Below are 14,910 nucleotides of genomic sequence, written 5' to 3'. Positions count from 1 at the left end.
AAACTTAAATTTGGGAATGGCACAGGCTCCACAGGATGCTCCCCACACTGAGCTGCAGCATTCGCTGACAGAAGTCTGTGTGAGCGTCACTCCTTTTTTATAGGATTTGTGCAAAAGCACTGTTCCTGCATAGGTTCCCTCTCCTGTGCTCACTGAGAGCTGATCCAAACCTCATTAAAGTAGAAAAGATTCCTACTGACTTCAGTGCATTTTAGATCAGACTCTTTGTCTGCTTTCTAATGGGGGCAGTAAATTTCCCCATATAGAATATATGGTTTAATTCTTTTGAAGTATTTTTCAGCTGCCTTTCTATCTACAATAGTTCATTTGTGAGAGTCTGGAAGTATAGCTACAAGAGAGTTGAAAAGAAATGTGCTGTCTTACTGGATTTCCAGATGAAATAATAGCCAAGTATCTCTCAAACACTTTCTTTTCAGCTTGAAAATGAAGTTGGGTCCTTTGAAAGGCACAGCTGTATTACATTTTAGGGGCAAAATTACTATCACTAAAACCTTAAGTCTAAGACGTTCAGGCACTATGACCACAAGCATAAATTCAGTTTCATTCTCTGTTGTTTGCCTAGTAGTACTGATACATTTGCAAAATTATGCAGTATTGTTAAAAGTCCCCATAAACCCTAAACCAATGTCTTTTTTATTTTTTTACTGGCAGCACTGACCAGCACTTTTACTGAGTTTCTGCAAGACCTCTATAGTGTTCCTACATTTTTCCCACCATTGTTATATTTTACAGGACAATTTACAATATACAGAAGAAAAAAAAAAAAAAAAAAAAAAAAAAGCATTTCCTTTGTAGATTGTCTCTGTGTTGCTGAGAGGTAGTTTATTTTTAACTCGGAATTAGAGGTGACCAAAAGTAAAAGATTTAAGGGAAGAATAGCAGAAGTCATGTTAACTTTATCACAGCCAATGCAATATCGGATTTTGCTGTCTTTGAAGCTACTTCACTCTGAACCTGACTTTCATCAAGCTAACAAAAAATGGTCATTTGGGGACTCTTTTGTGTTCAGCATTCAGCTTCTAACAAAATAAGTACATTGTATGTTTAACATGCCAGAAATAAGATGTGAAAGACAAGAACGGCAGGATTTAAAAGACTATTACAATGCACAGCTTGTTCAGTGCCCCTAAACACTATCCTTCAAAGCTTTCTAGTATAGGTTTTGTTATTTATTGCTACTGTCAGAGAAAGCTCATAATGTGACAAATGAAAGGTGAAGAACAATTAAGATGAATGGTAGGACGTAGTCTGCCAGAAGAAATGCTTTTCTAAAATGTCCTTTGCACATTCTTTAACTCCATTTGAAGTTTGAGAAAACCTGATGTAAGTAACGAAATATTTTTTAACAGATTCTCCCGAGCAGCGCTCCCTTAGAAGGCGGGACAAAACTGACACTGTGTGGATGGGACTTTGGATTCAGCAAAAATAATAGATTTGAATTAAAAAATACAGTAGTCCATATTGGAGGACAAATTTGTGCTCTGGAAACAAAATCTAGCAACAAAAACAAGTAAGAAATCTAAAATATTATGTTTCCTTTATAGAAATGTTCTTTATGTGGTATGGATTATGCAGTGATACAAACATTCAGTCAATAAGTATCATCCTTCAATTCTGAAGTTTCAACAGAAAATGTAGGTGTTAAACAATCCCCTGATTTGATACGTTCCCCATGAAAACAGTGCTCCAAAGAGAGATCCAGTATATCTTGTTACTGCCGATAGCTCTTGCAGCAGCTTATTCTGGTTTGCCTGCAAAATGCTGTTCAACACTTTTGCGAGCTGGCAAAAATGAAACTATTCAAAGGTATGAAAAGGTGGCAGGTTCCTTCAGCCAGGATCCTGTAGGGCTCAGGTATGTCACTTCCATCTTCCTGATCTGTGAGGCTGCTGGAGAGGAATGTGAGAAGATGCAAGTATTTGGTCATCAAGAGGCTCATGACCCTCTACAGAACCTCTCCTCCTCCTAAGGAATATGTATTCAAGACAGTGGGATAATTGCTTAAATTCAAGACAGAGGTTATAATGGTTGTTATCTCAGAGAAATAGTAAGTTCAATGAATATCCTCTCTCAATTCAGAGCATTCGACTGTGTCCTAACAAAGCTATGTGCAAAGCACGGCATGGCTTCCCTAGCCACATTTATAGCAGCAGAAAGGTCATCCTCCAGCAGTCTTGAGCTCTCTCCTAACTGCTGCTCGGAACAGTCTCAATGCAAACTAAATGTTATAAGGAGAATAGCTCATATACGAGACCCTGTAAATGTAACGTAGGTCATTGGCACATAACACTACAAAAGTTCAAATTTTAGTATTATTTAAATTTAGACAGCAAATCAGTATAGGAAGCATTTTTCCTAACCTGTTGTCTGCCAAAAGCTAACACTAAAGGAAAATTCCAAAAATCAAATCAGCCATTGAATGGGAGGTATTTGTTTTCTCCAGCATGCTTTTTTCAGAAATATATTTCATATACTAAAATCATTTTCTCTGGCTATGGTTAAACACCATAATGTTTATTTAGTATTAAAGAAGAAAACAGTTCTTTTAGCTGTGTTTTTTGTTGTCTTTTGTTTGTTTTTGTTTCTTTGGATGGTTGTTTTTTCCTGAAATATCCCTGACACACATAGATTGATGAATTGTTCGGTATGGATCCTGGATTATTATGAGTTTGATGTGGTTCAATTTTAATACAAAATGATCAAGCCAGGGGAAAAAAAAAAAAAAAAAAAAAAAAGTAATCAAAAAGTAATCCCATCTTTTTCTTTGCTTTCCAAAGGCTGGAATGCACAGTTCCTGCTGCAAAAAATGCAAGTTTTAATATATCCAGTAGTGTTTCTGTTGGACATGGGAAAACATTATTCAATACATTTTCTTATGTGGTAAGTACTATAATTCAAAACTTTACTGTCTAATTAGCTTCAGTATGAACTGGAAGAAGAATCCTCATGAGTCTTATCCAGTCTGGCAATTCTATATTCTATATTCTATATTCTATATTTTATTACTGTTTGTGTTATTATTACTTCTTGGAAGTGCTAAGAAATGTATGATGATCCTTCCTCTTCACATTTTGAAAATATGGAAACATAATTTAACAGTCCTCCCTTCTTGTTTTTACTCCACTCAGAATCCTATAATAACAAGTATCTCTCCCACATACGGCCCCAAATCTGGAGGAACATTGCTAACAGTAGCTGGCAAATACCTAAACAGTGGAAAATCCAGAAAGATTTTTGTTGGTGAGAAACCATGCATCTTGAAAAGGTAATGTGTTTACACACTGTGATGACTTTAATATTGAAATGTTTTGATTAAAATGTCTTGGAGTACAAAACACTGCTCTCCTCTCCTAACACTACGTATCAGAGTATAGAGACTGCAGTAAGTATTCAGTTTGGGACTAGATCCTGAATTTAAGATGTCTAGAATCTTCCTAGAAAGGACTACAGTTCCCTGGAAGATTTGTTTATTCTGTAATGCCTAATTACACTCATTAAAACATTGCACTGAGAAATAGCAAATCAGCTTCTAACAGACTAGAAATTACCCATTTTTTATCATTTTTGACATTCCAACTCCCACATGCTGAGCCCCCTCTTCTACAGCCAGAGCTGCTGTTTGTGCAGCAGCATCCAGTGAATGTCCCGTGAGCACGGGGTGCAGGTTGCCATTTCTTCATGGCCAACATGAGACCTCTGTAGAACTGTGTCCTATGCATCAGAGCAGGTATTTCTGCGCTACTATCTGCTTCCTAACTGAGGATAGCATCAGTTTGGGAAACTTCCTGGTATATATAAAATAGTTTTGAGGACTGAGCCAGAATTTCTGTATGGCTCTGAATTGGATCCACTAGGAGCTCAGTCAAGAACCTTCGACATGCTATGTGTGGAAATGCCTTGAATCTTATCAGAATATAAAGGTTAAGTAATAAGCCCAGATTCTCTGCAATGGGCTGTCAAGTATTCTGAATTCAATAGCCATTCTATCATGATGCAAATCCTGCTTTGTCCTCTGGTGGGGTACAGTAGGGTGGCTCCCACTGGAGGGAACAGAATTGTCACCTTCACAACTGAGGGCAGAATCAGACCCACCATGTTCCAGAACCAGGGCATCCTGCAATTTGTCTAAATTTTGTGTCTCTCCTAATGATTCTGGAATGTCATAGTGGTGAAGCATCACACTTGCAGAGGATGCAGAGAAGCAGTAGCCTATTAGTTAATGTCAGACTTAAAGTCAGGAGGGATTAATTTTATTCCTTGCTGCTAAATGATTCATTTTATGTTCTTGATCAAATCAGCCAAGTCTCCTGACTAAATCAACGAAGGGATTTAGGTATTCAAGACTGATATTTAATCACTACCAAGATGTTCAGCTGCTACTTAATACTTTAGGATGGGATTTATTGATATCATCTCAGCTGGTCAGCTAATGGACAAATATATGAACCTTTGGGGAATGATTCATCTGATCCATTTGAGAAATCTAACTGTGGGGATGCGATGACCGCCAGCTCAGAGATGGACATCTGCTTCAGTCAGGGGGACCACTAGGTATCAAACCTTCCCAGAGGCTTACCCAGTAAGCATCCCCAGCACCCCCCTTCTCACTAGCAAAATTGTCTGGAGACATCTATGCAGATTTTGAGCACTTTTTCAGGGTAGGTGTTTCACTACCTAAACTGACTGTGATGTTTGCTTTTGGGAGTGTAGCCCAGTTCTGAGTATAGATAGATCAAGTTGTTTTTTTTCCTTTGAAAGATGGTGAAACTTCTAGATACTTGTGGATGAACCACTAACCCCTACAGCACATGGTGAACGCTGCCTTCCTGGCAAGCTTTAGAAGTTGCAGCAAATGCCCCTCTTGTCTGATTTGGAAACAGTCACTCACATCCTTTGAGAATGGTCTCACATGAAGGGCTCCAAGATGTGGGTTGGCCCAAATCATTGAAACCAACCACTGGAATTGCATTTGCTTCTCCAGCCAGTTGTTACCCGTGCCTCTGATGTGCCCTGCTCCCTGTGGCCATGATCCATGGGCTCCAAGTTCCAGGATCCTTCATCTTTCTGCTGCTCACTCACCCACTGAGCTCAGGATAGGAGGAGGACTTCCAGGGGAAGTGAGAGAAACAGGGAAAGGCAAATATCCCTAAGACTCTGCTGCTGTGCTGGATCTGGCCAGCCCTTCATGAATTTTCACCCTCTCCTCTCTTCTCCTTACCCTCTCCTGCCAGTCCCTCAGCAGTGTCTGGAGCCAGCGTGCACCCAGTGCAGCACGCCTCTGACAAGATAGTGTATATGCCCTGCCAGCCCTTTTTCCTGAGTTTTTTTTTTTTTTTTCAACACAGGGTAAATCCCATGAATTGGAAAGAGAATGACATAACCTCTTGGTTACAGCAGACTAAGTCATTCTCCTTGAACCTGGAGCATGCTCTCATTTTCCAGGCTGCAAGCTGCCTTTGTGCAGTGCAGGGTTTGACATGGCTGTCACGGGCACGGGGGAAATGCTTTCCACCAGGCAAGGTGCGAGTCAGTCAAACTGAGGTGAATATGGAATCTAAGAAGTGTTGCTCTTGTTTCTACACCACTCCTTGCTTATTTTCTGCAACGTGATCATCCAATGTGGCAATCAATGACATTTTTTTCACCTGTGGATCCTTAGGTGGGTTTGCTGCTTAATAATGATAATGTTTTAAACAGCATCCATGTTTCGCAGTGCTGACAAGCAAGCACCTTTCTGCCCTTCCAGCATATCAGCGAGCACGATGGAGTGCTACACTCCAGCACAACGAATCCCCCAGGAATATCGCGTGAGGGTGGGGATCGACGAAGCTAGCCGAGACGCGAAAGGTCATTTCACCTACAGAGAAGACCCCGTTGTTTTAAACATTCATCCAGCCAAATCTTTTCTTAGGTGAGTAAAAGTTTCTCATAGAAATAAGAGAAGTAATGAATGAAAGAAGAATGGCTGCACTGTGCAGCAATCTATCAAAAGAAATTGCATTTTTATCTCTATCTGCCATGCCAATTGCTTCTATTATGGTGCAGTTGCAGAGGGCAGATCATTTCCTTTCAGAGGTGAAGGAGAAGGGGGAAGGGCACCTCTGTTCTTTATGTGATTTAACTCCTAACTGCTGCCGAATGTACCTGTGATGTCCTGCTGAGATACCTACTATAGAGCTAAGTGGGTCTCCTACACTGTGTCTGGACATTACACTGATTAGTGAGAAAAATCATTTAATGTGACAAGTCAGCAGTGCTCAGGAGAGCAAATGGATTTTAAAATAGTCTAAATCCAGCAATACATAAATATTATGAATATATATGTATGGTAGTATGTGTGTGTTTTTAAGTGATATATTTATGGTCTCAGTAGCTCTAATCCAAGCCATCTGCCTTTGCCAAAAAAATGTCAGCAGTAAAAAAGACACTTTTTTCAGCACCACTGAAAGCAACAAGTAAGTTAGAAAATATTAAATGCACTGTCTTTTAAATGCACACACATTTGTTTTATATCCTGGTATACCACAGTATTTAAAATTAATTTTCTTTTCTTGTATATGGTTAGTTGTTATAACAAGTGTAAATTTTGTTTCACAGAAAAATAATCTCACTGCTCAGAGCTATGCATTTGCATCACCCTGCATATCCCTAATTCTGGTTTTATGTTGTCATTTACTCTAAAATATAATTTGTAATTAAGTTTATCATAGCAGATGTATCATTATCCTACTTATCTTTTTTTTCTTCTTCTTCTTTTAATTTTCCCTAGTGGTGGAAGTACAATCACAGCTCAGGGAATCAACTTGAACTCAGTGTGCTTTCCTCAGATGGTGATTACTGTACCTAAACTGGGAATGAATTTCTCTGTGGTGAGTCAGTCTTGGAGAAGACAATCTGTTATCTTGTCATCTTCATGTTGTGAATGGCACAGAATTTTCAGTCGAAACACTTAAATTTTTGCCTTGAAACTTCAGGGCTTCCACCAACATTTTGATTTTTTCTTCAAAAAGCATTTCAGTGGAAACATAGTTTCGTGTAGGCACAACTCACCAATAAATTGGAAATTAGAGGGGGAAGAGAGCAACAGTTTCTAATAAAATTGTTGCAAATAAATTAGGCTTTCACAGTACCCAGTAACAAGATTTTTATATCACAATTTAAATTCAATGGCTAAACACAAAACAATGCAATGCAGGTATGCCAGATTCACCTGCTATTCAGACATAGCAAGTTCAAGTGTTACTGTGATAGGCAGAAAATGTATTGAAATGGTGACTGTGAATATAAAAGGAAAATGGAACAAATGTCAAATAAATAGGAAAATTAAATATGTAAAATCAAGAGTAAGCATTGTTTTCAAAAAAGAAAAAAAAAAATGCTGATAGCCAAATTATCTGTTGGGGTAAATATTTCCTAACTTGCCAAAGTTCATAAATATTAAGAAAGGTTTGGGCATCTGCAATTGGGAAACTCTTCATGAAGACAAATTCAAAACCATCTTTTGTTACCTGAGTTAATAATGTGCAGTATCTTAAATAAGGTGATCAGATATGGTCATGTGATGTACTTTAATTTTTATAAGGCAAAGATGACATTTATTGGCTACTTGGACTGGAACTGTTTCCTGTAACCTTTTGCCTACACATTTGTCTTTTGTCTCTGACATTTTCTCATCCTGTATGGTCTGTTTAGCCTAATTGAAGCTAAATTGACCTACACGCTTTATGACATGCTACACTACTCTTCATATTCTTAGCTTGTTTCTAATGATCATCACACAATATTTCCTGTACTGAATTCTAAGTATTAGACCTACGTTTGCTCAAAGCATTTTAAATGGTATGTTATCAAATTTGCAGTCTTTTATAGTTTCAAGGTCACAATATTCTTCATGATCCTGATTTGTATAATATTATGAGTGTCGGGACCTGAATTTGAGCTAGATGTAATCATGGCTTGTAATTTAATGAGTACAGATTTAAATCTGAAAATTAGTGCCCCTGCAAAGAAACACAGTGTTCAGTGCTATCAGAAAGACACTTTACATACGAGTTGGGAAATACCTGAGTTGGGAAATAAAACATTTCAGTGAAATAAACCAAATTCAGAATTTCATAGATTTTCAGCATTGTGAGTACAAGTATTTCTAAGTGGAAAAGATTTACAAAGTAAAAGATCATTGCTGAAATCAGCTCTTTAGATTTTGCTTTGCATGGATATGAGTTTTCTTTTTAATTTACCTGTTTTCTCTATTCTCTGTTCCGGGAGAATATGCAAAATTGCTTCTTGATTCTGCACATCTTGCTTATCAGATTCCCAGTCAATGAGAATAGATAATATTTGGAACTCGCTGGAGTTCCCAGTCTGACTTAGATTATTTTATATATATATCTATTGATAAAATTCTCACTCTAACAACAATATATTCTTCAAAATCCATGAAGACTGTGTTTGGAGACTTCCTCAGAATTAGTACAGATTTGAAAGGATCTAAAGCAAAGTATATCCATTGTCTTAAAAGTGACTGGGGCAGACAGTGAATTCTGTAGTTTCCTCTTTTCTTCAGATATTGAGAGCAAACTTTCCTTTGAGCAGAGGTTTACTCCCATCCTGCCATTTAACCTGCTGTTGAAAAAAATAGGGATGTAGATAGTCAGAATTATATCCCTTATTCTTTTCTTTCATACCTTGCAGTGTCCATGGTAGTCGCCAACATACAAGAAGAGGCAGGTCTCATCCTCCTTTTCCATGAGGATATCTGTCCCCTACCACTGCCATCCTCTTTACATAGCTCTAAAAATCTGCCCCAGAATAAAAGAAGCTGTGCATGTGGTCATTCCCCCTGCATTAAGGGGGATGGACTATAACCTCAAAGAGATTATAATCAAGAGTGTATTATGCTTTGACACTGCCCAAGTATTTTGCTCTATTGAAATTAAAGGCCTCTAGCGCTCAGGGGCTTCCCTCTGTGGCAGCCCAGCTCTTCTTGTCATTTGTTCTGCCACCATTATTTACCTCAAGCCTATTTCTCAAGGAAAGATATTTGTTCTCAGGGAGAAGGGGAAGATTTAATAGTGACAAAACAAGGTTGCACTATGCAAATGAGGAAATTGCTGGTGAAGGATGCGTAATGCTGCAACCTGTCTCATTCTGTGTGGGAGATTCTGAACCCTATGCAAAAAAACAAACCTTCATCCAGTCATTACGAAAACAAATAATGATGAGGAACTCTTTCCAGCAGGGATCCAGAACAATGCAAAGAGCAGCTATCATGTTAACAAATGAGAAAACAGGTTATGATCCTGAATAGACCAAACCCAATACAAAACAAAATGATCAAGAAGTCCTTTAGCTGAGGTTAAATTACCTTTTTGTTTCCTTATTTTGAGAGAGGAGAGTTACTGAGTCATTTTTTTAATTGTTCTTTTAGCCCTTTTTCTTTTCAGTTTTCTCTCACCAGCCTCCTCCAAGAAGCTGCTTTTGTCAGCATTCAGAAACTCTGGCTCTTGGGAAAACCAAACCCAGCACTGAAACACATCCCAGAGCATCAAAGGAAAGTACAGCTGGGAGGGACCACAAAGACCTAGCCTGGCCTATTTCCCTGCAGCAGGAGCAAATGTACCCAGACCACTGCCTCACAGATATTTGTCTAGGATATTATTAAAGCTCCTTGCGAAGGAAATTTCACAACCTCACTTAAACAAGTTTGGGAGAGAGTTGCTCTACCTGCTTAACTAGTGGTTTGGAAAGCCTTCTTTCCAATAATTAACCCAAATCCCAGCTGTTAATGTTCTGTCTTCTTGTTTAACCCTCAGTGGACACAAACAACAGATTACCAGTCCCTCCTGCAAATTTTACTTACTTGCACCATGGTCTGATTCAGCCTTTCTCTTTTCCAGTTTAAACAAACCAAGCTGCTACAACCTTGCCTGATAATTGTTGTTTCTTAGAGCTCTGCTCGTTCTTTCTGCCACCTCCCAGACACCCTCTCATTTGCCTCCCAAAGCCTCAGGGGGCAGAGACAACTTGCATGCCTTCGGGCATTTGCTCTCCTCTGCCTCTTTCTTTCATCCCAGTGGGAGAGATGAGCAGTAGAGCTGGTAAATGAGTTTCTATGAAACAATTCCCTGTAAGAAATGCAATTTAACTGGAACTGAAAAATTTGAGGTGTAATATGCCAGCCTCTTGTAGAAGAAACATGTAAGTTTGGGGCTGGTGGTAGCTTAGCGATTCCACTGTTCACAGACCACACAGGTCTGAGCAGAAGCAACCATGGTGCAGGTTCAGGCCCACAGACCACCTATCCACTCTGTGGTTCTAAGAAACTCTTTACTGTGAGAGTGGTGAGAGAGCGGGACAGGTTGCCCAGAGAAGCTGCGGATCCCTGGAGGTGTTCAGGGCCAGGCTGGATGGGGCTTTGGGCAACCTGGTCTGGTGGGAGGTGTCCCTGCTCATGGCAGGGGGTTGGAACTGGGTGGTCCTTAAGGTCCCTTCCAAACCAAACCATCCTATAATTCTTTTAACGATTCTAAGTTGACTATATCAGCTCTCATGCTTGCAGTTCAGTATTTCTGAAATGTCTTGTTCTATAAAGTAAAAATGCCTTTCTTCAATTTACCATTTTCTTTTCATATTTATTTAAATTTAATTGAAATTATTCATTACTGTGTTCACACTGATTGTGTTTATATTACATTCCACTAACACTAAAATAACACACAAAATAATATGTCTTGCCTTCTTCAAATTCGGTATTTCAACACAAGTGAAAAAAATGTTCTACAATTTTTGAACCATATGTTTCAGCACTTGCAATGTGTTTCTTTTTAATTTCTGTTTCATTAGTTCTTTTGACCATTTGTTCTGATTAGGAACAAAAAATATGAATCTGGGGAGTTCTGCATAAATTACTCTTCCCAGGAGCTCTAGATAATGCATAAGGATGCACTAACCCTCTCACTTAGGCTCACATGTTCAGTTCCAGTGTGAGGTGCACAAGGAAGGAAGCAGCTTATTCCTTCCACTCACTTTGCACTGTGCCTGTATAAAAGCTTGGCATGGTTTGGGATGATGTTTGATCGGGAGCCTATTTACAAAATAAGTACCTTCTAGCTTCTGCTGTAAGTCCTGCTAGAAGCTCTTGAGGCCAATATTTTCTCTTTGACAGCCTGTGCTTTACATTGGTTCCGCAGTAACAAATAAGTTGTCATTTGGGGATCCTTTGCCATAGCGTTTTGAATGTTCCATCCATTAATTAATTCAGATATTTATTCCAACTGCTTAATTCCTTCTAACTGCAAATCTACCAAGATGTCCAAGGTTGCAAACCTAGGGAAAAGCAACTTCTAATGAATGATCTCCAACAACAACTAACCCTGTAGCTATGCAAGATCATCTCTTTCCACAGACTTTTAATTATCTCTTCAATAAGTAGCCTCTTGAATAATCTTTAGTATTTCTTAATTACTCCCTGCTAGATGCCATTTCCTGTTGTACTACAGGAGAATTTTAAAATACCCTAAAGTTTTTTTCCTATGCTTAAAGTCCCTTAATGATCTCTATTCATAATACCCATCAAACTGCCTAGAATTCACCTGAGAGTGTCTAGCTTAGAACTGTTAAATAATGAGGGAAGAAATTCCCTGGGAACTGTAGATGGTGAGCATGTGATTATTGAAGCTATTCCTGATTATGTATCCAAACACGCTCAGGGTCAGATCTTCCAGATATGTTGACTCTGTGTCATAAAGCTGCCACAGGAGCCCAGAAAAGATTTTCCCTCATGAAGGGGAACCATGGCCTTTCTGTGCTGAATCTGTATCTCATGTACATCTCTCGCAAAGGAAAGTTCAGTGACAGGTGTCAGTTAAGAGTCTAAGTTGTGAACTCTTTGGGGTCCCTGGGATGGACTGCTATCAGGCATGTTAACCATCCCAAACCCAAGGAGACTGGGCTCCCAGTCAGTATCAGTCATGTTGTGTGAAGGGCTGGCTCTCAGACCCAGTAGAAAGAAAGGGTTTACTCTACCTTCTGGTCCAGTGATCTCATAGACTGGAAGTATCATCTTCCTTGCTTTCATCCAGTAAGACAACTAGAATAAAAATGGTACTGAACCATTAGTACCATTTCTTGCACCACCTGAAATGACAGCAAAAGCCCATGAGTCCTCTGAAAAATCTTCAAGACACCCAGATTGAGTGTCACCACTCAGTTTCTCACCTACACATTAAAGCTTTCTGAATGGGTTTTCCTCAAGCTGGACTTGACTTCCCATCTCTCTTCTGTGAAATCATCCTTTGGCAGAGACAGCTGGACAGTCTCCCAGTCTGTCTTTAACCTCATTCATCTTTCATTTCTCACTGGAACTCCAAAATTTTAGATTTTTTATAAAAGGACAAATTGGCCCTTTTCTCCTGTCTGACTGCTACAGATCCTGTAATACACATCTGACTGCCCCTCTCTTATCTGGGTCAGTTGCTGGGAGACCTTTGGAGCTCTGAGATCCTCCCTCATATTTTTCCTGTTGTTGTGTCAGATGAAAAAAAAATGAATTGGGCACTGAAGTTCAGATTCTGTAGGTCAGATTTGAATTAATTGCCTCAAGGGTCATATTTTACAAATGAAGCAAGAATACATACCTTTAAGTGATGAGTCATATGCATTGTGCAATGGATTATTATTCCCTTTGGGGTAGAGTATTTACTTATGCTTGTGAAATGTTCCATAATTTTTACATCTTTTCTTCCTTATTGTCCTTAGATGTAGATTATGTTCACAGGAAGAGTGCAGGTTTAGCTTTTAAAGGGAATGTACTTTAAAGTCTAATTAAATAAAAGTTAAAGGTGCTGGGTGATAGGCAGTATCTTAATTGAGTAGGCAATAGATTGAGTTAGTTTTTTTCTTATAGATCCTCAATCCAATATTTCTTGAAAACTAAACCATCATATTCTTCAATTGCTAAAACCAATTTCAAGGTAAAAATGTCATGTCAAATCATGCACCAATAAGGGCATTGCAAATAAGATTTTTCTTGACCTTACCAATCAGTCACATTGCATCCCCTCCGAAGAGTATTATTAGATTTTTATCATTCTCTGAAAGCATCCTCTTCAGAGACCAGCCTGATAAAGTAAAGTATCTGGTTCTAATGGATAGCCACAAACAAAGTTATGAATACCACTGCTATTCATTTAACGGACATCACTACTCTACAGTAGATAAAAAGACTAATGAATTTACATTAATCAAATAAATATAATGATTACCTAGGACATATTTGGTTTTATAATTATATATTTTAGTAATATCTTTTTAGAATCGACACAAATGATAGATAACTTTACAAATATTCATATATCATGGGAAAACATGACTTGATCATACATTATACTAATGAGGCACCTTTTTATTACCATACCGATTCAAATGAAGTTCTAGATCCAAGTCACCTCATAACAAAGCATGAGATATGGTAAGTGGTGTACAACAAGGAAGGACAAAAATACTCTAATACTGTAAGCAAACGGAGGAAAAATCTGCCTTGACTTGTGTCCCACAGATTACCTTGTTTTTATGGGAGGGTGCACAAATATTGCAGAATTTGTGCTAGGAATCTAACCGGGCTGTTAGTTTTGTGGGTGCCAGTCCCTCTAGTGTCACTGAGAGCTACACCAAGTTATTTAACTGAGCACAGAACTCATGGCTCACAGATATGTAGACCTCGCAGTAGAGCTTTAAAAGTCTAATGTTCAGTTTCAGAGCCTTAAAAATGTTTTTCTGGGCAGATTTAAGATTTCATAATATTATGCAAAGAAACATGAATTACTATGGTGATAAGAAAAAGTGCTGATACCTAATTTAATCATACTTTTCAAATTAATGTGAATATATAACTGATACAGCTTGAACTGTTATGTCACTGATTTGAAACACAGCAAAATTACATTGCATTAATTTGGCATATTATAAACAAATGTAAACTAATTTCACAGCTTCTTCAGGCAGCATTTTATAATGAGAACCAATTTAATTTGCAAAACAAAACAGAAATATATATATATATTGTCCCTCTCTAGATGCACAAAAATATTCAACAGCACTGTTGGGTTTCCAGGGAAATTTCTTGTAGAACAAATGTAAGATTTATGATGACTAGGTTATAAACCCTATTGTCACTGGGCCACATCAGCCACTGTGTTTAAAATAAATAAATAAATAAATAAAAATTAAAAAAAAAAAAAAGAGAAAGAAAAAGAAAGTGTAATGTCTGGGGCAGTGTACAGGGAACTATTTGCACAAGGCTTATACAACACAAAAGCAAAAGAGCCACTCTGCAGGTGGTGCTGCCCAGCACCCACCAAGCCTCCCATCGATCCTTGTAGATGTGCTGTTGATACTATAATCCAATTAATCATCTAGAAACCTCTATAGTCAAGAGAGAAAAGTTGACTCTTCTGGAGTGCTGTTCATCTAATTAAAGCTGTTGTCCAAAACAGATCAGATGATTCTGGATCGCGGCTTCAAGGCACAAAACACTCCCTGACAGGTCCTCTGGAGCATGCAGCACACCAGCATCTTTCCCCTGGGAAGCACTGCTTGGTCCAGAGCATGCCTTCAGTGGGAATAATTGCAAGTGGGAATAATTGCAAGTTGTCAGCCAGGTTCTGCACGGCACTGAGGTGCAAACATTTCATCCCCACTTGTGTGGGGTGATACAGCGTGAAGCATGTCCTGCAGTCCCAGGAGGGACTTGTATTACACCAGCGCACCTAAGCACCAAATGCCACACTTCCAGTGTCTTACACATACCTTTTTAGAAAGAAGATATGCTTTGTTGAACTTTCATGGCCCAAATTCCCACAGTGGTGTTGGCTTTAAAGCACTTTCTCA

General features: G+C 38.6%; 1 protein-coding gene across 3 annotated transcripts in view; it reads left to right on the top strand.

Annotated features, from left to right (window-relative positions):
- MET (MET proto-oncogene, receptor tyrosine kinase) overlaps positions 1-14,910 on the top strand; it is a 93,112-nt gene that overhangs the window by 54,034 nt on the left and 24,168 nt on the right. For all 3 annotated transcript variants that reach the window (XM_035337974.1, XM_035337965.1, XM_035337980.1), the window contains 5 exons: positions 1,371-1,531; positions 2,799-2,901; positions 3,150-3,286; positions 5,768-5,932; positions 6,791-6,890. In XM_035337974.1, coding sequence (XP_035193865.1) covers positions 1,371-1,531; positions 2,799-2,901; positions 3,150-3,286; positions 5,768-5,932; positions 6,791-6,890 — 666 coding nt within the window. The remainder of the gene's footprint in view (positions 1-1,370; positions 1,532-2,798; positions 2,902-3,149; positions 3,287-5,767; positions 5,933-6,790; positions 6,891-14,910) is intronic.

The sequence above is a fragment of the Oxyura jamaicensis genome, chromosome 1 (assembly GCF_011077185.1).
Source record: "Oxyura jamaicensis isolate SHBP4307 breed ruddy duck chromosome 1, BPBGC_Ojam_1.0, whole genome shotgun sequence".
In the NCBI taxonomy this organism is placed as follows: Eukaryota; Metazoa; Chordata; class Aves; order Anseriformes; family Anatidae; genus Oxyura; species Oxyura jamaicensis.
This window is presented reverse-complemented; position numbering and strand designations above follow the sequence as displayed.